The following is a 22,351-nucleotide window of genomic DNA, read 5'->3' as shown; positions in this document are numbered from 1 at the left end:
TGCGACAAGTATGCGAGTAACTTTTAAAGAGAGGAAGTATAACTACATATAAACACGTCCTTAGTCACGCCCGACAGCACTATTCATGAGATGAGACAAAAAAAAAAAAAAAAACTTAATGTAAACTAGATAGAAACTATTCATAATGCCACAAGGTTACGTAACAGTATCATGAAATGGTAAATATACAAATAGAAATAACAATAGAAATAATCGTAAATGGAAAAATCCCACATAGTTGAAATGTTTAAACATTTTAAAATATCCCTTTTAAATATGCTGAAAGGAATGTGACATAATCTAAGAGTATCAAGCTAAGTTGTAAGAGAAGTGTGATTATTTGTAAGACGTGAATACTGTGCAATTATCATCTAAACGTATTTTATTTTTACGAAAAATTATTTTCCTATTTCTGAATATTTAGATAGTTTATAAACTTCAAATGATCAATAGCGCAGCCATTGCTTTGCCCTTTTCTTGTTGACTTCCTTTACGGTGGACAGGAGGAAAGCCATAAAATAGATCCTGCAAAGGTCTCCCTTCTGGCTGTATTATGAAAATAACAATATCACCGTGCTGTAGGTTTATTTGCAGCTTGCTTTTGCAGCAAGTCAGGGCTGTTGTACCCAGAATGCAAAGCTATGCTAGCTGGTCTCGAGCAGAGCAGCCTGACTGCGAGCAGAAAACAACAGGCTATTTTGCAGGGAAGGCAGCTGCATGGATAGCGATAACAACGACGACCTGGATTTCACGCATGCAGTCTTTTTCTTAAACCAAAAATGCATCTTAGCTTTATAATGTGAGTTCTGCAGGATGTTAAATGTACTCCATGAACTGAAGTGATATTATTTCTTTGCTTTACGGGAAAATTGTTTGCAAGCTAGCTGGCTAGCACGCTAGCTCTCTGCGTCTCTATGTTTGAGTGTCTTCCGGCAGCAGTGGCGGCAGCAGCGGTGCCATGAACAGTGGACTACCACCTTCAGCTGCTCCGCTCGGGGGTGCCGGGATACCCAATGTCAAGGTGAAGTTTTGCCGATACTACGCGAAAGACAAAACCTGCTTTTATGGAGATGAGTGTCAGTTCCTACACGAGGATCCGTCCATGGGAAGTCTGCCGCTGCTCGGTGGCTGCAGCAGCACCAGCAGCGGCAGCCCTGTCCCTTTGCCCATGGCTGGGGGTGGCGGGACGCCCACGGGGTATTCCCTTGGAAGTACGGCAGCGGCCATCCCGGGTGGTGGAGGGACCGGTGTGTCCAAAAAGAGCGAAACATTGGGGCCTGCAGGCACGTCTCTGGAGGGACAGCTGCTGGCGAGTAAGTAAACCGACTCAAGGCCTCACACGGGTTGGATAACTGACTTTACCTCAGGGCCTTTAGGGTACGGTTTTATAATTTAGCCCGAGGATTCATCCGGGCCTCTTTACCTCAAAACAACGTGGTTAACATTTACCTGCCATATCCTTTCCCTTCAGTGTGCAACTAGCCCTTAACGTACTCTGTAGCCATCTTGTGATAATGTGTGTTTTCATGTTTTATTAGTTATTTCTGCTGTTACAGCCTATAACGGTAGCCACGCTTCTGCAGCTCACACGGAGGCCTGTTGTCTCTGTATGACAGCTGTGAGTGGACACAATTTACTAACGCTAGCTAGTGCAGCCATTAGCTAGTTAGCGTTAGCTAAAACTACCCTTAAATTGATTGCTTTAACTAACTTTAGTAGGTGTGGCTTTTCATTCAGAGAGGTTTTATGCGTTTTTAGTAAAAATTGCTTTAGTTGTCGATGCAATTGAATATTTCTTATGTCAAATATAGCGTTGCCGTGTATGTTGTACGCTGCATGTTTGCTATAATTAGCTTATCAGTGCTAGCTGTTAACAGAGCATTGTTTTTGCTCCATGTTGTCGTGCATTCTCAGCGTAAACAAACAGGAAGTAGCAAGCATTCACGTGTGGCTCAACTGTGTAAAAACTTCCTGGAGTAACGGTCTCGAAAATCTTTGTTGTTTGAAGGTACACTGAATATCACCATGTAGCAGCATTTAGTAGAGGTTTTGTACATTGTTTACATGCTTTATAGTTAGCTCTGCTTTATGATTAGTTAATGACACACTTGGTAGTCCTGAAATGATCATCAGTATTTTACTGTATGATCTCTGAGTTAACCAATGTTTATATCAATCGAGAATTAATAATTTTTTTCCCTTTTTGGTAAACTGTTTATTTTTCATCCATAGTCCCAGGAATGGAGGGCGCTAGCCTGAGCGATGCCAATCTCACCAACTCTTACTTCAGCAGCAGCTTTATTGGAGTCAATGGGTTCGGAAGCCCAGCGGAGTCAAAATATTCAATGATGCAGGTAAAGGCCATAGAAATGCAGTATGATAAACATAAATACGAAAATGAAAAAAGTAAAGTTATGCCCCTTTTCCACCGCCAAGCTAGCCCTACTCTACTCGGTTCGATATAGCCCGACACTACACTACACGACACGGCACCAGTAACATTTTCTTTTCCACCCAAACTGTGGCCTGGAAGTGGGCGGAGTCGGCCCGTTCACCACTAACGTGACGTCGGTTTCAGGTGATTACAAAGTGTCACGCCGCGGTTAGTCAAAAGTAAACACAAGATGGAGTGTAATGTGTAATGCAGTTGACAATCCATATTGTTTAGTTAAACCAAGCTCTTTATTAAAAAAGACAGCACAAAAGTAAACAGCAGGAGTTGTCTCAGATACAGGCGTCGACGCCAGTGTTGGTGCCGGTGGAATGCAGATAGCAGCTGTTGCCTCAGCTGCAGATTGCGATGCCAGTGTCGGTTCTGAAGCCTGCGGGATTGGAGGATCTTCGCTGACCTCAGCAACCGAACACTCATCGGTTGCACAAACCGAGTCTTGAGGGAAAAAAAATAAAAAGTGTGAACATACGAAACGCATACACGTAACTGCATAGGTGAGACACTGTGCTAGCCTTCCAAAACAGCGTTGTTTGCTAGCTCACTCAGAACAACTTATGAGACACCTGTGTAACTTTTTGCACAAGTTAAAGACTGAAAATGTATTTGTTACGATATAAAACATGCATTTGTTAAGATATAAGCGTTGCACCAAGGGGATAGAACAACGCTTACCTTCCCATCGCCTCCAACAAAGACGTCGCCGTATCCATGCCGTTCGCCGGGCGGTGACCGTAAATGCCGTCCATTTGGTCGAACCACTTCCATGTCTTTCGGTTTGACCCACTCCGGCTGTTGTGGTCCTTTACCTGCCGGTAATCACTCTTCAGCTTGTCTCGGTACTGCTGAGAATTCCGGTGATAGCCATGGTTAGCTTCTCATTTCGTGTTGCTCCGTCCAGTTCCTTCTGTATGCGGTCCTCAGCCACCACACACAGAAAGGTCTGCCCCTCGCTCACTGTCCATGGGTTGGCTTTCCTTCTCTGGTCTTCCATATTCGTATTTCTGGTTGCTCTCGCAGGTGTGTTTTCTAACATGGCGGGTGATTATATAAAGCTCCCCGAGCTTCGTTGCGTATATGACGTAATTTCACCTGACCAATCAGCGGACAGCACTGATCACGTGACGTTTTAGCACCGACTAGTACCTACTAGACCCACCTCTGAAGCAGGTACTTGCCGGGGCTCAAAATTGTAACGGGTCCCACCTTCAACCCGCGGTGGAAAAGCTCCCAATCAGGGTAGAGTGGGACCGTGTAGAGCTGTGTTGGTACAAAAATGTTCGGTGGAAAAGGGGCATTATTATTTGGTACCAGATACTTTTTTCTTCATTTTTAAAGTATCAACACAATTACTGCTCAAAGCTTGTTCAGACCATATCAAAAGGTGACATGATAACACTGCAGGCCATCAACCGATTTAAAATCTCAGCTTCACAGCTCTTACCATTCTTTGATTGCAAACGAAAGCAGTTGTATGCAAATCTGTAGGGCCGGCACGGTATATGTATTCGTGCCGAACCGTCACGGTACGGGGGTCACGGTTCGGTACACGCATTGCCACGCAGAATACACACGGTACGGAAGTTTAATATTGATCTGAACGTGGAACTGTTATTTTGCAAGAGTTTCCTTCAGGACCCATTTAAACACGCTCTGATTGGTCCGTAGAGATATACGCCTTCGGACAGAGTAGTTATAAGAACGCAGTTATCAGAACTGTCCTACTCGAATTTCGTTCTGATAACTGTCCTTCCCCAGCAGAACTGTTTCAGTCTGCATTCGCACATGAGTCAGGACCAGGTCGGGACTGATGCGCCGCGCGCAGCCGTCTGCGTCAGTGACGTGTTACGCTAGCCGTTTAGCGCCACATTCAACAAAAAAAACCAAAACAAAACAAAACCAGAGAGAAGAAAAAACACCACAAAGAAGCTAATATGGAGAGCGGGGAGGTCACCATGTTCATGGTCTGCATGATGGTGATATTAATCATGGACGATCACATCAGGCGTCTAATATCGAGGCTAGAAGAGCATACAGAGAGTCAGGAGACGAAGGATCGAGCGCAGGCGATACTTCTTCGTTTCATGAAGGAAGAAAGGAGAGCAGAGCGCCACAGACAAAGGAGACAACGTGTAAATTTAACTTATTAAACACGCGCCGGTTCTGTCTGTGTGGTATGATGATACATTTCAGCCGTGATAGCATGACATGGGGCGTAGCTACCGACCACCACACACCTCCGTCAGATGCGTTCTATAGAACCATGTAAAGACCCGACCAATTACGTCTCCCAAATGTATTACAACAACCCCAGGATACGAATACATGTAGAGCAAAAAAAATTACCGAAGCAATTGGAATTTACATCGCATCTGCTATGCGCCCATATTCCACTGTAGAAGAGGCAGGATTCAGATATCTATTACATGTGCTCGAACCTCGCTACACGCCTCCTTCGGCACTGTACCGAAAATGTACCGAACCGTAGGGTCCAAACCGAGGTACATACCAAACCGTGAGTTTTTTGTACCGTTCCACCCCTATAAATCTGCATGTAGAATTTTTTTGTTCTGGTTTGTGGCTATTACAACCACAGAGGTGACAATAAAGGGGTGTATTTATTTGTTTTGAAGAGTAAATGTGTTAAGTACTTATGAGTAGTCTGTGTCTTACCTGCATTAGACAGCAGTCAGGGTGTTCTGGGTTTGGAGAGGCAGTGCAAAATTCTGAACAAGAAGCAGAGGTAACAGCTCTGAAAATGGGGACACTAGAAGAGTGAATTTTTCTTTCTCTAAAACAACTCTCACCTCAAAAATGTGAATGCAGTTACATCAAACACTATAACATAGAGTTTACAGTGCATCACTTATGCATCGGACATAGTGCTTGAACCAGCTTAAATTGATGACAAGTGGTGAGGGAGGGGTATATCTACTAAGCCTTGTTAAGGACACATGGGTTTCACTGCCAGATTTTGGTCACTCTGCACGCCGTATTGCTCTTGTGTTAAGAACTTTCAAAGTTGTAGTTGATACTACACTGCTGACCTGCAGCAGGAGCTTCACACACAGCAATTTGATTGTTTCAGAAATGAAAAAAAATAATTGTTACAGCTGTCATGAGGATGAGTCACAATAACACTACAATGCACACAATGCAAGCAGGTGACTTGTTTTTGATCAGCTGGTTGTTAAATGGAAACTGCACAGCTCCTCTCTTGAGTCTGTTATGATATCGCACCCTGGAAACCTCAAGAAAAGCATGGTTGCTCAAACCAACATTTCCCCAAATTCAGCTGACTTTGATCACAGGGATTTACCTTATGTGCCAGCTAATTGTCTATTTAAATAGTGCACAGACTTCACTACTCTGCCGCTGTGTGTAAATGACTCAGTAACTCACTTTGTCAGCATTTTCTTAACCAAAGAATGTCTGTCTTGCGCCACATCGTTGCATGTACTGCAACGATGTGCCTGCTGCTGCTGATCAAATGAGTCTGTCAAGAGTTGTTTACTGCTGGGTAGGGGTGGGCGATATGTATCGTTTGCGAAATTATCGTGAATGTTGTTTTGACGATGAGTAATTTTGCAATATCTATCTATATATATATATATATTTTTTTTTTTTTTCAATCGCCAAAAATCAATAAAGTGCAGTGCCAGTGGTCCTCTGCCCTTACCACGGCGCCACGCCCTGCTTTGAACACTCTAATTTTTTCAAAGTAAACGCTTCGGACCCCGTGGGACACTCAGCTAAGAGCATCGAGGGGGCGCCTAGAGGCAGGGGCTGGGACAGGCGGTAGCTCGCCTCACGGCGGACCGTCAGCTCGATCCCGAGATCCAACTACGAGCTTTTTAACTGCAGCAACTTTTAAGATACGCTATTGGAGCTGGAATTACCGCGGCTGCTGGCACCAGACTTGCCCTCCAATTGATCCTCGTTAAAGGATTTAAAGTGTACTCATTCCAATTACAGGGCCTCGAAAGAGTCCTGTATTGTTAGTTTTCGTCACTACCTCCCCAAGTCGGGAGTGGGTAATTTGCGCGCCTGCTGCCTTCCTTGGATGTGGTAGCCGTTTCTCAGGCTCCCTCTCCGGAATCGAACCCTGATTCCCCGTTACCCGTGGTCACCATGGTAGGCACAGAAAGTACCATCGAAAGTTGATAGGGCAGACATTCGAATGAGACGTTGCCGCCACGGAGGGCCAGCGATCGGCTCGAGGTTATCTAGAGTCACCAAAGCGGCCGGGGCACCCCGAGAGGCACCCCGCATGGGTTTTGGGTCTGATAAATGCACGCATCCCTGAAGGTCAGCGCTCGTTTGCATGTATTAGCTCTAGAATTGCCACAGTTATCCAAGTAACGGTAGAGCGTTCAAAGGAACCATAACTGATTTAATGAGCCATTCGCAGTTTCACTGTACCGGCCGTGTGTGCTTAGACTTGCATGCTTGTGTTCATTTTATTGCGATCTTAACGAAAGTTTAAATTTTTTTTTTCTTTTTTTTTTTTTTTTTTCTTTTCTTTTTAAATATCGTTATCGTGAAAATCCTAAAAAATATCTTTTTTTTTTTTTTTTTTTTTTGCCCATATCGCCCACCCCTACTGCTGGGCACTACTTTTGCAAAGATTCAAAAGATTTTACATGTTTTTACTTGCATTCTCTTTTTTCTTTTACTGTCTCATATTTGTTGTTTTGGTATAAACCAGCTGAATTGCCATTCACAGTTGATCAGCGGTTTGATGATGCATTGTCCAGCCTCTACATTTCTGCAGTGATGCTCAACACAGATGTTCTTCAGATGAGAAAATGCTGCGTGTATTGTGTAATAAATCGTGTGCATGTATGGTATTTGTAAGACTTACGTTTTTGAGGTTCTGGTGATTTCAGATAGAAAAAAATGTGCCCTTCTGGTGGCCCCTTTCTGCGTTGCCGTTAATTTTTGCTCTCCTGTCAGAATGTTGCCCCGCTTCTTCAAACTTTGTGCTCTGACAGCCGCAGGTTAAACACTGATCGCTCATAAGTCTTTCACACAACTCCACTTATATGTAAGCAAAGACACAGCCAACTTTTCTTTGTGTGCATGATTTGAGAATGTGGCTTAAAAAGCCAAGAGTATGACTTGTGATGTGTAGTGTAATGAAAACATGGCTTTAGACCGCTTTATAACTGTGTTTATATCCTGTTTATGCAGGTCGTTAACTGAAAGGTGTTTATTTAAACTCGCACTTCTTGCCGTAACATACTTTTCATGATATTTTCTTGGTATGCATGAATGTAACTTTGTGTGCTTCTTGTTTGGAGGAAAAGAATAAACTTATTGATCCCGTTGTCTTTAGCGAATGACTACCAGCAGCAGCTCCCCCAGTCTCCTTAACGATGGTGCCAAGAATTTCAGCCACAGCACTCATGGTAAGACACCCCCGGAGCACTTTGGAGTAGTAGATGACACTCATCTGCTGAGTAATGAAAGTGTAGCTTTTCAACCTTCTGCACTTGATCCTTGACAGATCCAGTGAACTCCTCGACATCCTCACTGTTCAGTGATTTTGGTGCTCTTAGCATTTCCCAAAGGAGAAAGGTGAGCAAAAAAGACAACGTATTTAGGATAATGTTTTGAAGTTTAGTTGCTGTACTTTGCAATGAGCGGAAACTTGGAACCCTTAAGTAATCCCGATCTTCTTTTTTAACCTCTGAGGGAAGTGGTTGCTGTCATGTTCTTTCTTGTTTTGTGTCTGTCTTTAGGCTCCTAACCCGACAGCGACTGAATTCATCCCTAAGGGAGCTCCACGCATGGCCACCTTGGCGCAGTCCGCTGTCCAGGCATTCCCCTCTCCCCTCTTTGCACATCCTGGTCTCAGCAGCTCAGCTGCTGCTCTGGCTCCAGGTGAGGCTTTTTTTTGAAGAACTCCAAACTGAGAATTTAACCTGATTCAACAGCTTTGCTCCACTTTCTACAAGGCTTGGTTTTGTTTTCCAGCTCCATTTTAGAATTTTTCTTTTTAGGCAAGTATGTGAACTCCCTTTATGTAACAGTCTAAATGGGCTACCATGAAGAAGTTCTTCCACATGTTTTGTGTAATGGCAATACTGAATGCTACGTCTTTTTTAGAATGAACTACATTTTTTGTATTATTAGGTAACTTTTTCTTTGTATCTCCATTTTAAGGCATGTCTTTGTCTGCTGGATCTTCTCCCCTCCACTCCCCAAAAATTACACCTCACACCTCACCCGCTCCTCGTCGGCGAAGTCACACCCCAAACCCTGCCAACTACATGGTGCCCACCACTGCATCTGACCAGGGCGCTCACATTATCCAGAAAGAGACTGTAGGGGGGACCACCTACTTCTACACAGACAACACCCCTGCACCAATGGCCGGGATGGTACGTAAACAAAACGGGAGCACCATGAAAGGCTTTAAATGTTCTAACGAGACCCTACTAGATGTAGCATCACACAATGACTTTTGCAAAAGTTGATTTTAAGCTAGACAAATGGACTGGAATATGTCTATTTTTAAGAGTTGGTTTGAGTTGTGTTTGAATGTATGAGCACTTGGTCAAGAATTTTAGCGAATCATACAAACACTTTCCACATGATCGTGTCAGACCCTTGTTATCACAATGTTAATCAGTCATTTTGGTCAGTCAAGTGTTACAGTGGTTTTTGATACTTAACGCCTGAACAATTCCTTGATAACTACTTGAGTTTAGTCCTGTTTATTTGCGCAGCTGCAGAACTCCAAATTTAAAACGAATATTTGTATTGTCGCCCTGTATTTAATTTCTCAGTAATTAGGAAGCTGGGTTTTTCTGGTTTCATTGCAGGTGTTTCCTACCTACCATATCTATCCCTCCACTGCGCCCCATGTGGCTTACATGCAGCCAAAAGCCAATGCCCCGTCCTTCTTCATGGCTGACGAGCTCCGGCAGGTATTGCTCCGTTGTCCTCCTCCTCTTTCAGCGAACGCCCCCCTTTCTATTCTCTAGAGGGAATATCTGACCATTGCTTCCTGTTTCTCCCTCAGGAGTTGATTAACAGACATCTGATAACCATGGCTCAAATTGACCACTCAGAGAACCCAGGTAAAGCGTCAGTTCTGGTTCTGACTGATGCATTAATTTACCTGTGTGTGTGCAGTACAATGCAGCTATAAATAGAATTTTGCAATGATTTTATTCTGAACAAAGGACCATTTTGTTTGAGCATTCGCCTCTGTGTTTGTGTAAAAAAACAAACCGTCATTACGTGCTTATGTGCAGGTGTATTTTGTGGGTCTGGGTTTCTTGGTCACATACGTGCCTTTTTCTTTGTCAGTTGCCATGTTTGCACTACCTGGTTAAAGACTGTGTTGTCATGCAAGTTTGAAGATAATTTCTACATGAAAATACTGAATCAAAGTGTTTATTTACACATGGTCAAAATTGTTTTAAAGAGCAAGAGCCCTTTAAAAAAAGAAATGAATAAAAAAAAAAGTGTCGTGTGTGCGGGCTATTTATCTATGTATTTATTTTTTTTAGATTATCTTTTGTAATTGTTGCTGTCTTTTGAAGATGTACCGTCTGAGGTGGACAGCTACCACAGCCTGTTCCCCCTCGAGCCTCTCCCCCCACCGAACCGCATGCAGAAGACCAGCAACTTCAGCTACATCACCTCCTGTTACAAGGCAGTCAACAGCAAGGATGACCTGCCTTACTGCCTGAGGAGGATACAAGGTGAGAAATGTAGCGAGAATACAAGATTTTCTAAGAAGCACGCTCTAGATGTGACATAAAATACCCTGCTGTGAGAAACGATTAAATCAAGTATTCTTTTATGGTATCTCTTATTAAAAGAAAATGAAAGGTGTAGGTTTTTTTTTTTTTTTTTTTAAAGCTGGGTAAGATTTTTCAAGACACCCCCCCCAAAATAAATGAAGATGCAATAGGTGGTTTCATATGTCTTAATGACAAATTTACCGTTTTTCTGTTATGTTTTAACCGTGGCCAGGTTTCCGCCTTGTTAACACAAAGTGCATGATGCTGGTGGACATGTGGAAGAAGATTCAGCACTCAAATGCTGTGACACTGAGAGAGGTCTTCACCACTAAGGCCTTCGGAGACCACTGTGAGTGTGTGATGGATACCTTTTATAGTACATAACTTAAATGTGCAAGTGTTATTTTAAACGTGTTTGAGGCTTAAAGTCTGCTGGTTGCACAATTACGTTTCATGTTACGTTAGTTACAGTTGCTTGTTTCTACCTTTAGGTAATTTCTTGGTGGAAGATGATGCCTTTCAAGAGTATTTGGGTTCTAACCTTTGTTTTTGTTTTTCTCTCTCGAACAGCGTTGGTTTTCTCTTATGACTTCCATGCAGGTGCAGAAACAATGTTTAGCAGGCATTTCAATGACCCAGCAGCTGACTCGTACTTTACCAAAAGGAAATGGGGTGAGTTTTTCTTCCCTTCCTCCATCACTCCGAAATAGAAGCAGCATCATCTCATGCACCGCCTCTGCTTCACACCTTCAGAATTTGTTTGCTTGTTTTGCAATGTGGTCATTGTCATTTGTCTTTTTGGCTGCGCACTTTCTTGTAAGTGTCGCATGCAGTTTAGTTCTTGTCAGACCCTTGGTAGTTGAGGCCTTACAGATAAAAGAAAGAAAAATGGTGATACATTTAAAGGTCACAAACCAAGTCAGTGGTGCTTGAGGTTGACAGTTGGCATTTTTGTGTATCTGTGAAAGAGACCTGAGGGCTTGGAGGAAACTGTGGCTGAAACTGATCCCAGGGCAGGTGCTACTGTATAGCCTACACATAGGAATGGCAGACAGAGGAAGCAAAAGCATTGACGCTTAGTTCTATTCTGTAGCAAACGCATGCAAAAAAGTAACCAGAGCACAAAGCATAAAGTTGGTAGAATTTCTGTCTGAAATTTTTGGCAAAATTTGGTGTGGTCAGTGTGAGACTGGTTCATTTTGCACACCCTGTTACTGCTTTACATGATAGTGTTGGTGGCAACTCCTTTTAACATACATGTTGCGCCTTATCGGCACAAAAAAAAAGACTGTTCATTTTTGTTCTTGATCGAGACAAGATAAACAGATATATCTCTGCACCGCATCGTTGTTTGCTAATATACATCAAGTCACGGATGGCAGCGCTGTTGTGTGTGTGGCGTGCTATACGATGCCATCTCTGCCTTATACATAGAGCTGTTTTAACATCTCTTACTACCTACCTTGCAAGCTCAGAAGTGCATTTGTTAGGGGATCACTTTCAACCTCTGATTCCTCCACTTTACTTTCACAATGACACCGATGTGCATGAGGGCTCATGAGTCCCAGCTTGAGACAGACTTGTCAGTTTACAGTGAGCTGCCCTTCCATGCATGCATATTGTTCACACTTGACTCTAAACAGAGTTGGTTGTTGTGAATAATTTAGTAATCATTTCACTGTTACCAACTATTTTAGATACATGTCTCCATTTGTGGGAATTTTATGCATTTGTAAACTGTGTATTTGACAGACCTTTTGCTGTAGTTGGATTCATTGAAGGAAAAAATGAGCAGATCGATCGATGGGTTGTCAGTTTAAATTGCCTGACAATTATGCTTTTTATTTGCATCACACCTGTGACAGACTGTGTCTGCTGAAGATAAGATTGCAGAGTAAGCTTGTGACAGTTTGAGGTTTAGTTCATAAGTAGTGCATATGACTTGGCCTGCTTTTGTGTGATGAAGCATTTTTTCTATGTGCAGGGCAACACGAACCACCGCCACCACGGCAGCACGCAGGTTTGCTGCCAGAGTCTCTGATCTGGGCCTACATTGTCCAGCTCAGCTCGGCCTTGCGGACCATTCACACGGCTGGCCTGGCCTGTCGGGTGATGGACCCCAGCAAGATTCTTATCACTGGCAAGACCAGGTACACACACAGAAACATATGAGCATCGTGCAATATGAGTAGATCAGTGCTATTCATTTAAAACATCACTTTTAACCTTAAATGGTTGCTAAAGGAACCATTTCCTTTTTTTTTTTTTTTTTTTCTAAACTCGGAGAGTGTTGATAAGTCTTACTGTAAAAAGTGTGCTAAAAGGAGAAGGGTATTTTCAGTCGAGGCTTCCTGTTTTTTTTTTTTTTTTTAAACCATGTGTTCGTGCACATTCAGACACTAATGATGCTAATGATCTCCTGTCTCTAAAGGTTACGGGTGAACTGTGTAGGGGTTTTTGATGTCTTAACGTTTGACAACAGTCAGACCAATCATCTTGCCCTGATGCCACAGTACCAGGTACTTACCTCTATCCTGTGTGTGATTCTTTTTTCTACGAAAAGACTTTATCAAGTAGCATTATGGCACGTCTGATCAATATTTCTTTTACCTGACAAACTAAGCACGTGTGGCTAAACTTTTTTCAAACTGGATATCAACATTGTGGTGTTTTTTTTTGTTTTGTTGTTGTTGTTCTGTAGCAAGCAGATCTAGTGTCGCTGGGCAAGGTGGTGCTGGCTTTGGCCTGTAATTCCCTGGTTGGCATTCAAAGGGAGAACCTGCAGAAGGCCATGGAGCTGGTGTCTATAAACTATTCTTCAGACCTCAAGAACCTCATTCTGTAAGGGGATTAGGGTGCACATGGGTTCTGTATGTCATCAGGCACCACTTATTGGATCATTTGTCCCAAAATTTTTACACCGACTTGCCTTGAAAAGCAGTTGCATTTAAAAACCTGATCTGGAAAACCCAAGACGATGATTCCGTAGCTAACGGAAATGTTCTGTTTCCATCCACACGCTCAAGCACATCGGTGTCCTTGCTTACAACAAGTCACATTTTCCACTTCTTTTGGCCATTAGATGTAGTTTTTTTTCTTTTTCTTTTACAAGCTTGACATGTTGTAGTTTTGTTAAATATCATCCAAGAATGAAGCTATTCAAGCCAAGATTTTACACATCTCTTTATTGATATGCATTGGGAAATTGCAACACTGTAGGTTAAAGCACATTTGATATAAATCTGTGATCTGCATCTTAAATCTGGCTGAAACTGTCCACAGCACAGTGTTAAGAAAGAAACTTGGGCTGTAGGTTTTGTGATGCTGGAGTTTTTTTTGAAACCCTAATTCAATACTGATGCACAAATTCTGTTTGGGAAGATTGGAGAAATACGTATATAAGAGTCGCTGTAAGAACCACTTTTTAGGGGAAAATTTAGACCACCTTCATAGATATGTACAAACAAACCAATTCTGTAACTTTGAAATTTTGTAATAAGATCTCCAAACTTGTTAAGTTTTTATTAAAAAGTTAAAACAAAAGTACCTTAAATACAGTTATTGGCACCCATTTTGCTAGATTTAAAAGATGGGCTCAAAAAGTCGAGCCTAATATTTGCAGACTCAAGTTGAGTTTATGCAACTAAAATGAGGGACAAGAACAGCTGAGCTAATGTAAAACGTGATGGAAGCACCATCATGCTGCGGGAGCTGCTTTTCTGTTGAAGTTATTAAAGAAATTATGAATTCAATAGTGAAAAGAATTATCTTGTCAAAGGCTTGAGATCAACGCCTTGGGTCCTTTCAACAGGATTGTGACCTGAAGGACAACACCCAACAGCACAAAGGTGTGCTTAAGGTGAAAAGGAATAAATGTTTTAAACAAATGGAAACATTGGGAGCTGATGATACTCCTGTACAATTTAAAGGGATTGAATGCACAGAAATGGAAGAGAGAAACTGCCAGTAGATGGGTGCAGCTGTTGGGTTCTGCAGCTGGATATTTGTGAAGGGTTCCAATAACTGATACTGACGAACACTTTGTGTATTTTTTTTAAACTCAAAAACTTTTTTTTGTTTGTTCTCTAATTCTTTTTTACTTAAGAAAAATCTTTGCATAATATTCACGGCTGTCAATCGTTTTATTCCAGCTTTGTTACTTTTAGCCATTAAAGGTCATTACTTGTGTAGAATTGTGAAGTGTAAGGGAAGTGACGTCACGTCCGACTGCAAATTATTTATCTCGTCTGGGTAATGCAGAGGAGTTTAGAATATACCCTCCTGTCTTGACTAAACTGCTGTTTTTCCACTTCTTTCATTCTGCCTTCAAAGTTGATTTGATGGTAGCCGAGTTCACACCTGATTTTTCTTGCTCGATATAGTATTCGGTTAAAAAACCAAAGTAACACACCAGACGAAGCTGGAATCTGCTCCCGTGTACTAAAAACAAACTTGCTAAGTTGAAGTTGCAACTGTAGAAAAGCCAAAGTGTTAACAAACGCTTTGTTCAAATACGTTCATACGCTCATATTAGCTAAAAAGACAAAGAAATTGTACTCCACTTTAGAAATAAAACTTGTGGTGATGGTTTGCATCTGCGGTACCTTGACAGTGTTGTGCACATGCAGGTACCTGCTGACTGAACAGTCTCGCCTGCGCAGTGTCAATGACATCATGCCGATGATTGGGGCCCGATTCTACACACAGCTGGATGCATCACAGATGAGGAATGATGTCATTGAGGAGGACCTGGCCAAGGTAAGGTGAAAGGTGCTGAATGCATAAAGGTGCATCAGAGGCCATGTTTACGTGATTCAGTTGGTTTCATCTCAGGGTGATATTCTTTGATGCTTGTCAGGAATTTGGCTTGGTTGGAGGAAGTCGTGTGCACCCATGTTGGTCAGTGTATTTTAAATTTCGCAATTTGGTCCGAGTACCCCGTGTTGAGTGTGAATGTGCGAAATGACGGGGTTGAAACCAGCGCTTTTTTTTATGCTCTTGGTTCATCTGTAACTTCCTCTTTAATCCACCGCTGTGGATTAATGCACTAAACCCAGAAGAAGTTTGTTTCACAGCTTTTACCTCCAATACCAAATTTGGTATCTGAATTAGGAGGGTCATTTGAGGGAAAAGCCTCTCTGTGGTAATTAAATAAGTGTGGCGGCCTATAATCTGCTGGTTACTGTGTAAGTGAGAAAAGTGTAAGTGTTTCCTGTTTATTTGTCTATCTTTGCATTGCGTTAGCTGAATGTGAATTCTCACACAGACTACTAACAGTGCTGGTGCTTATTCGCTTTATAAGTCTTTTTCATGTCAACGAGCTTCATTGTTTGATGAACATAAAGCATATTGTTTGCATACATGCAAGTCTTCTAACTTCTTGGCAATTATTAGGTCTCATCATGGGGGCGATAATTTACAGTGGTGCTTTAAAGTTTGTCAAACCAGAGTTTGTGGTAAAAGTATACAAGTGAAACCAGAGAAACAAACAAATGTATACTCTGAAAGTATCTGAAGAAAATGTCCAATAATACAAAACTGTGGCAAATGTAAGTGAATCCAACTAGAGTGTGAGAAGACTTCAGTAAAAGAGGTGTTGATGCTCCTCGGACTAAAAACGAAGCATCTTTAAAGAGTTTAAACTTCACCTTTTTACAGGCAGACGAACAGAGGAAATTCAAGAGCATTGTTATCTTTCTCAGTAGCAAGGTTTGTGATCACAATCACATCACAAGGAAACCCAAGTTAACTTTTACACAGCTAAAGGCCACTTTCTCCCCGATTAAAGTTTGTGAGTCCACCATCAGAGTAACACTGAACAACGAAGAAAACCTCTGCCCACCAACAAGAGATCGCTGCCTGTCTGCAGCTTGATCATGTGGACAAGCCAGAACAATATCGTAAAAAATAATATTCTGGAAAAATTTGACCAAAATAGAACTTTGTTTAAATTTGAAGAATGAGAAACCGTTTCCAGCACGAAGCTCTTATCCCCTGTCTGATGCACAGGATTGTCCAACACGCAGTAACAAGTGTAATATTTTATTTGTTACCTGTAGGACCGTTTGAAGATCTTTTAAATCGCATTCATGCAGCAATACAAAAAAGGCTTCACTCACTGTTAATCATCTCTGTACATGAGAAATGACGTAGACCTGCTGTTGTGGCTGCGGGGCTGAAGCGCTGTCATTTGTTTGAGGTGCTGGGGTTTTCCCAGTTTTTAAGGTTATATTATTGAAAAAAGTTAAGTGACGACAGTCTTCAAAGTAGATTCATTCTGGAAAGATCACAATCTCGTTAAAATTATGTTATTGATGAATAAAGGTGCGTCTACAAAATAACTTCTCAAAGAACTGGAAGATTTCTAATTATTTAATTGTATTGATAAGAATAATCAGTTCCGCTGCCTTTTTTATTTTATTTTATTTTTTATTCTTTTTTTGTTTTTCTTTTTCCGGGTACTTGAGCTAAGTAGAGCACCCAAAGGTTAGTTATTAGTTTCAGTCCTGATAGAGCAGGAAACCCGGCACTGATCTGCCGGCTGATTGTTTTCTTCAGCTTATCGGCAGACGGCTGATGCCAGCAAGCTGTACAGGGTGAAGAAAGTTAAATTCATATGCTCGGTGACCAGAGATCTGATCGGACCCTTTTGATTCCCCTTCACGTTGTAGCCACAACTGATTAAATCAGTACAAGACTTAACAGAGCGAGCTACCCACACAAGAGTCATGTTGGTGCTGTTAAATGTAGCAGGTCTTTGTTGTTTTTGTTTTTCACCTCTAACTGAGCAAACAGGTTTTGGAGGGCAGGTTTATGTCGCAAATGCGCCATCAAAATATCAGATATCTGACACCTAACAGATGTTGCCCAAGAAGGCTTTTTAAGTCTTGCAGGTTTCCTTGCCAGGCTATTTTGTTGAGGCGAAATGGAAGTGTGATACTACATTTGAATATTAGAAAAATGAAGAAATAATCCTACATTTCTATTGGAAGAAGCCAGCATGATTGGTTGATCGGTTCTCAATAATTGTCACTTTGTCCAACAGTGCAGAAAGCGTTTAAACAGGGTGAGAAAGGCATGAGAGGATGAAGCGAAATGGAGAGGCAGGAGTAGATTTTATCTGCAAAGATGAAGGTGAGCCATGATCACGTGGACCTAAAAACATCTACCTTTAGGTGCACATTGAACACTGCTTCAGTTTTCCCAGTAAAATGTTTTAAATACTCTGATCTTGAAAAGTTTACAATTAGTTTTGATGTTTAAGGGTTGCTTGAACTCAGAGGAGGAACCTCCGTCTGAAACGGGCAGGAGGCAAGACGTGATGCAGACGACATGTCGTATTCTTGTGTTGATATCAATACACCAAAGCCACATGTATAGGTGCATACTCGCAACAGCGAGGAGTGAGTGAAGAGCACCTCAAAGGGAGGAGCAAACACTTTCAAACAAGCACTAGATGCTATTGAATGCCTGCAGATACATTAACGCTTGTCTCACTTCCTGATGTTTTTGAGATTTTGATTAGGGGAGGGGGGTCTCCACAGAAATCCAGATGCAGACATTTTTGTTTGTATGTGCCATTGCTTCAGAACATCTTTGAAGTTGCACATCTCGATGCTCCTTCATGTGTGGAAAGGCTGATTTTTGGCTTCTATCGCTGGGAGATGTGGCGGTCCCCTCCAGCAACAGTCGAGTTTTTATGGGGTTTATGCCAGACTAAAATGAACTGTTGATTCTGTGGTTGAATATTTATCTTTCACTGACGTTTTAAAAAAATATATGATTAATATGTAACGAACCAAATGAATCCATCTCATCCACTGTTGTTTGGATTTTGTCTGAGCTGTTGATCGGGATCATGGTCGTTCTAACATCAGCGACACATTATTCAGCGTTAAGTCACATTGTCTGAGAGGTCAGGCCAAGTTACATACTCGTAGAACTCTGCATACTAACCCACGCAGACCTGATGCAACATATACATGACTCTCCCTCTCAAACTGGAGCACTGTTTGGGTGTTTTTGCTACACAATATATTTTTTTTACTGAAACATTGGTAACCGTTAGGTCCAGTTTGTTGATTTGTAATAAAACCACTGGATTTACGTCTCAAATGCTTTTTATTTCACGGGGAGTAAAGTAGAAACGGTTCCATCGCATCGTTGGTCCTACAGACTGTTGCTGAGCTGAACTTGTGAATGAGTGGTGCGAACTTGTGTGGTGAGATGCTAAAACAAGTTCTACCTTGTGTTGCGCAAGATAAGACTATATGTACTTTTTATTTTTTTTATTTTTTTTTAGTAATTTAAGTGCTTCCTGTTTTTGTGTCCGCATAACTTTCTTCTTCTTTTGTTTGCACAGTTATCATTCAGCCGGCATCATGAACATGCATCATAGCGATGCTCTCTGTGCAAGATGTATGATTTCATAGTTTAGACAAAGTGGTTCCCGTCTTCAGTTTAACAAATGCAAATCTGTTCAACCAAGACGTTTTGTTCTGTGCATTAAGTCAAAGGAAGTTCTAGATTCTGTCTACTTTTTTCATGTAGATCATATTAAAATGAAGATATTGGGGACTGATGAGTGAAACGGGTGTTTGTGTTTTTTTTTTTTTTTTTTTCCCTTTTTCACAGGAGGTGCAAAATGGCCGCCTCTTCCGCCTGCTCTCCAAACTGGGCACCATAAACGAGCGGCCAGAGTAAGTACTGTAACACCTTTATTATGTTTCATTTGTGTCTGTCATTCGTGTTTCTGCCATCAGCTCACGAGCCCGTCTTGTGAACCAGGTTTCAGAAGGACCCGACGTGGTCGGAGACGGGCGACCGCTACCTGTTGAAGCTTTTCCGGGATCACCTGTTTCACCAGGTGACAGAAGCGGGGACGCCCTGGATTGATCTTAGCCACATTGTCTCCTGCCTCAATAAGGTCTGTGAAGAATAAGATGCCCTCTATGGTCGTGTCCACTGTATATGCGTTGGCCACACTCATGTAAAGTGGCCTGTTTTTTGTTCATCGTTTTGTGCATTGGCTAAAAACTTCTTTGCAATGTTTATAAACTTTAGATGTTTGGTCTCATTATATCAGACTCGTTCGGTATTTGATTTGCAGATAGTTGAGCAAAACGTCCAAAATTCCAATTGAAAGTGTTTTCTGCGTAGCTCCGAAAAACCAAAAAAACCTCCATAATTACTGTAGTTAAGAATTGTGTTTAAACTTGTGTTTTTCTATTTATTTAATATATAATTAATATGTCTACAATTGTAACCCTCACGCAGACGTGAGCGTCCTTGTACGTTTGTCACGAGCTGTTGCTGCTCTTTTCTTCCCAGCACTGTTCCTCTTTCAGCCAAAGCTGATTTGAAATGTTTCTGAGACTGACGAACCTCTCACTTCTCCTGAATGTTATTTCAGTGAACGTCAAGCATCACTCATGAATCAACACACGGTGATCTCAAATTTATAAGGTCACCTGGTGTACAGATTTACTCATCTGATGCTTAGCATGGCGCTTGGCTGGTGTTGACTGTCCCGATCGTGATTATACAAACGTGCTTATTGTTGCAGTGCTGCGTAACATCATTTTACACTTTCTCTCCTTGCGGATTCAGCTGGACGCAGGCGTTCCTGAGAAGATCAGCCTGGTTTCTCGGGATGAGAAAAGCGTCCTGGTTGTGACTTACTCGGACCTGAAGCGCTGCTTCGACAGTACCTTCCAGGAGCTGCAGGCTGCTGTTGCCGGCTCTCTGTAGCGCCCTCATTGGGCCCGGGGTGGGACTGCCCACACCTGGAGCACACCATTGCACTACAGCGGAAGACCAGTCTCACAGACATCATCAGCAGGGCGAAGGCAGCGGGGCAGGGCTTCGTGAACCTCAGTCACATACACTGATCCCTGTCCACCAGGAAGGCTTTTCTAAAGTGTATTTTTTTTAGTTTTCCTAAAACCTGCAGCTGAAAAATTTAAAAGAAAAAGAAGAAAAAAATGAAAAAAAAAAATGAAAAAGGACAAATACAGAAGCTGTGATGTATGACATTTTTTTAGATTTGGGGAACAAAACGAGAAACAAACATGAAGTTTTGAAATTTTTTCCTGCTTTTATTGTTTATTTCTACAGTTGAGGTTTATTTTTCTGAGGAGGATGCACTAAGATTTTAATTTTTTGTTAATTCTTTTGTTATTTTTATGAAAATGTGTGAGTGGCCTACAGGGTGCACAGACGGCTAAAGTCACACACACATGGACGTAAATACCAGAGCAGACTCACAATTTCAAGAAACGACAACAAAAAAGAAAAAAAGAAATCCAGCTTTCTATTGACTGCATCTCTCTGCCGGTTGGAGACCACACCCCTTCATTCTAACGCACTAGGAGACGGGACACGCCACTCAAGGCCTTCTTTGTGGCGGGATTGCGCCCGTTTCATGAAATGGGTCGGCCCACCTTTGCCTTGGTTGTTGGTTCCCTTTGAGAAAGGACAAACCACTTGGGTGGGTGGAAGGGTTTGTAAAACTGGAAAAAAAATATGGATTTCTGACATTTTTGTTCAGGAGATTAAAGGACTTCAGGCTCATATTTGTGGGTGGGTGGGCAAGGTTGGATTGGGGACCAGGATCTTGGGGAGGTGAAGCATGGTTTTCTGTGGGCACTGAGGAAGGGGTGTCTTCTCCTGAGGCCATCTACCAAGTCTTTGTTAAATATGCAGCAACCACCTTTGTTAATGGACACTGTCGTGACCTCGATCGCTCAAGGACAGGTCGTTTTGTGTCGGGGTTCAGCCCTGCGAGTGGAGTCTCAGATGAGGTGGAGCCACAGCTGCCTCTTTGTGGAATGTCCTTATTTCGTTCCCCGCCCGTCCTCTCACTCCCTACGTCTCTCTCTTAACTCTCCCATCGTTTTCTTCCTGTTATCCCAAGCTTCACTTCCCCGCAGGGGGTGTACATCTTGAGAAAAAGTGGTGCTTTTTTTGTGACTTTTTACCAGCTGCTTTTTCTCTTTGCTCAGCTGTTGTGCAGGAATGCACGTTGGGAAATGGGCAGGGCAATCCATTATTGCCTCACTTTTGCTCTTTATTATTCGGTGGACCAATTCCAGCAGGGGTTTTAGGTAAAGGGGAAGGGATCGAGGGCAAAGGACGAAGGGAACACTGACTGTAATTTGTTTATTTTATTTGACTTTTTAAGATCATGAAATACAAACGTGCTGGAGACAAAGCAGTGGTGCTAGCTGTGGCACTCACCCGGATAGCTTGGATTTCTCTCAGGATGACAAACAGCTGGAGGGGCCCGATGATTGAATGTGTTTGGCTGTCATTGGCCACCCCATGTCCAGTCAGATAAATGAGCTTCAGTGGAGTGGGCGGGGCATCTTCAGATGGAGGTTTTAGGAAGTTAACGGAAGTTGAAGGCATTGTGGAGATCATGCTGTAAGGGATTTCTCGTTGCCCTGAAGCACAGATCTATTTTCATTTCACTTTGATTTGCTAAATTAAATCAGATTTAGTGCAAATCTGCTTTACCCATGAAAAAGAACAATCCAAGCTCCGCCTGACTACTGGTCTTGATTCTTCTGCCTTTGTCTTATTGTATGAATGTGCACAAACATGAGACTGTTGAGCAACAGGGTCACATGTAGGAGCCACACTTCAAATTAAGGTGGAGCCTGGAATCGAGCACAAAGTCTTGGCTGCGTTCAGTTTTGTGAGAACTTTTCAAATGGTCCTTAAAAGTTTAAGGTCTGTTCTTTGGGGCAACAAGCGTGCAGGGAGCTGGCTGTGTTATATCATGTACTACTTCCTCTGTTTTACTGAACTGAACAGACGAAACACATTTGGTGAATGTGGTGCTTTAGAAAACCTTCAGCACACAGTCTCTCTCTCTCTCTCTCTCTCTCTCACACACTTAAAAACACTTCCACATGCCCCTTGACTCAGCCTACATAATGTCAGTCCCCATAACACCGTTTTCAACATCAAAACACACACACACTCCAGTTAATTAGTGACAACCTTATTGTCCTCCCCCACAGCAACACACCTACAATCACCATCTTAGTATGTTTTATGCCCCTCTTGTGTTCTTGTCGCAAATTTTGCAATATTTGTGTGTACAGCAGTATTTTAATAAAGAATACGAAAACTGATA

General features: G+C 42.2%; 1 protein-coding gene across 1 annotated transcript; it reads left to right on the top strand.

Annotated features, from left to right (window-relative positions):
- Nucleotides 1-646: 646 nt before the first annotated feature.
- Nucleotides 647-22,349, top strand: pan3 (poly(A) specific ribonuclease subunit PAN3). Its single transcript, XM_075452321.1, has 18 exons — nt 647-1,313; nt 2,233-2,354; nt 7,788-7,860; nt 7,959-8,029; nt 8,194-8,335; nt 8,618-8,835; nt 9,280-9,384; nt 9,480-9,537; nt 10,006-10,167; nt 10,442-10,558; nt 10,780-10,881; nt 12,194-12,359; nt 12,641-12,728; nt 12,911-13,050; nt 14,838-14,967; nt 18,844-18,908; nt 18,997-19,135; nt 19,819-22,349. The coding sequence occupies exons 1-18, from the start codon at nt 959-961 to the stop codon at nt 19,957-19,959; spliced, it is 2,394 nt and encodes a 797-aa protein (XP_075308436.1). The 5' UTR covers nt 647-958; the 3' UTR covers nt 19,960-22,349.
- The last annotated feature ends 2 nt before the right edge of the window (nt 22,350-22,351 follow it).

The sequence above is a fragment of the Odontesthes bonariensis genome, chromosome 20 (assembly GCF_027942865.1).
Source record: "Odontesthes bonariensis isolate fOdoBon6 chromosome 20, fOdoBon6.hap1, whole genome shotgun sequence".
In the NCBI taxonomy this organism is placed as follows: Eukaryota; Metazoa; Chordata; class Actinopteri; order Atheriniformes; family Atherinopsidae; genus Odontesthes; species Odontesthes bonariensis.
The sequence above is the reverse complement of the archived record's forward strand: the minus strand, read 5'-3'. Positions and strand labels throughout refer to the sequence as shown.

Bases quoted from the DNA above. Each gene is read 5' to 3' on its own strand.
- pan3 (XM_075452321.1), top strand. From the start codon at position 959: ATGAACAGTGGACTACCACCTTCAGCTGCTCCGCTCGGGGGTGCCGGG. The intron at 1,314-2,232 runs GTAAGTAAACCG...TTTCATCCATAG, and splicing joins GGAGGGACAGCTGCTGGCGA to TCCCAGGAATGGAGGGCGCT. The intron at 19,136-19,818 runs GTCTGTGAAGAA...TTGCGGATTCAG, and splicing joins TTGTCTCCTGCCTCAATAAG to CTGGACGCAGGCGTTCCTGA.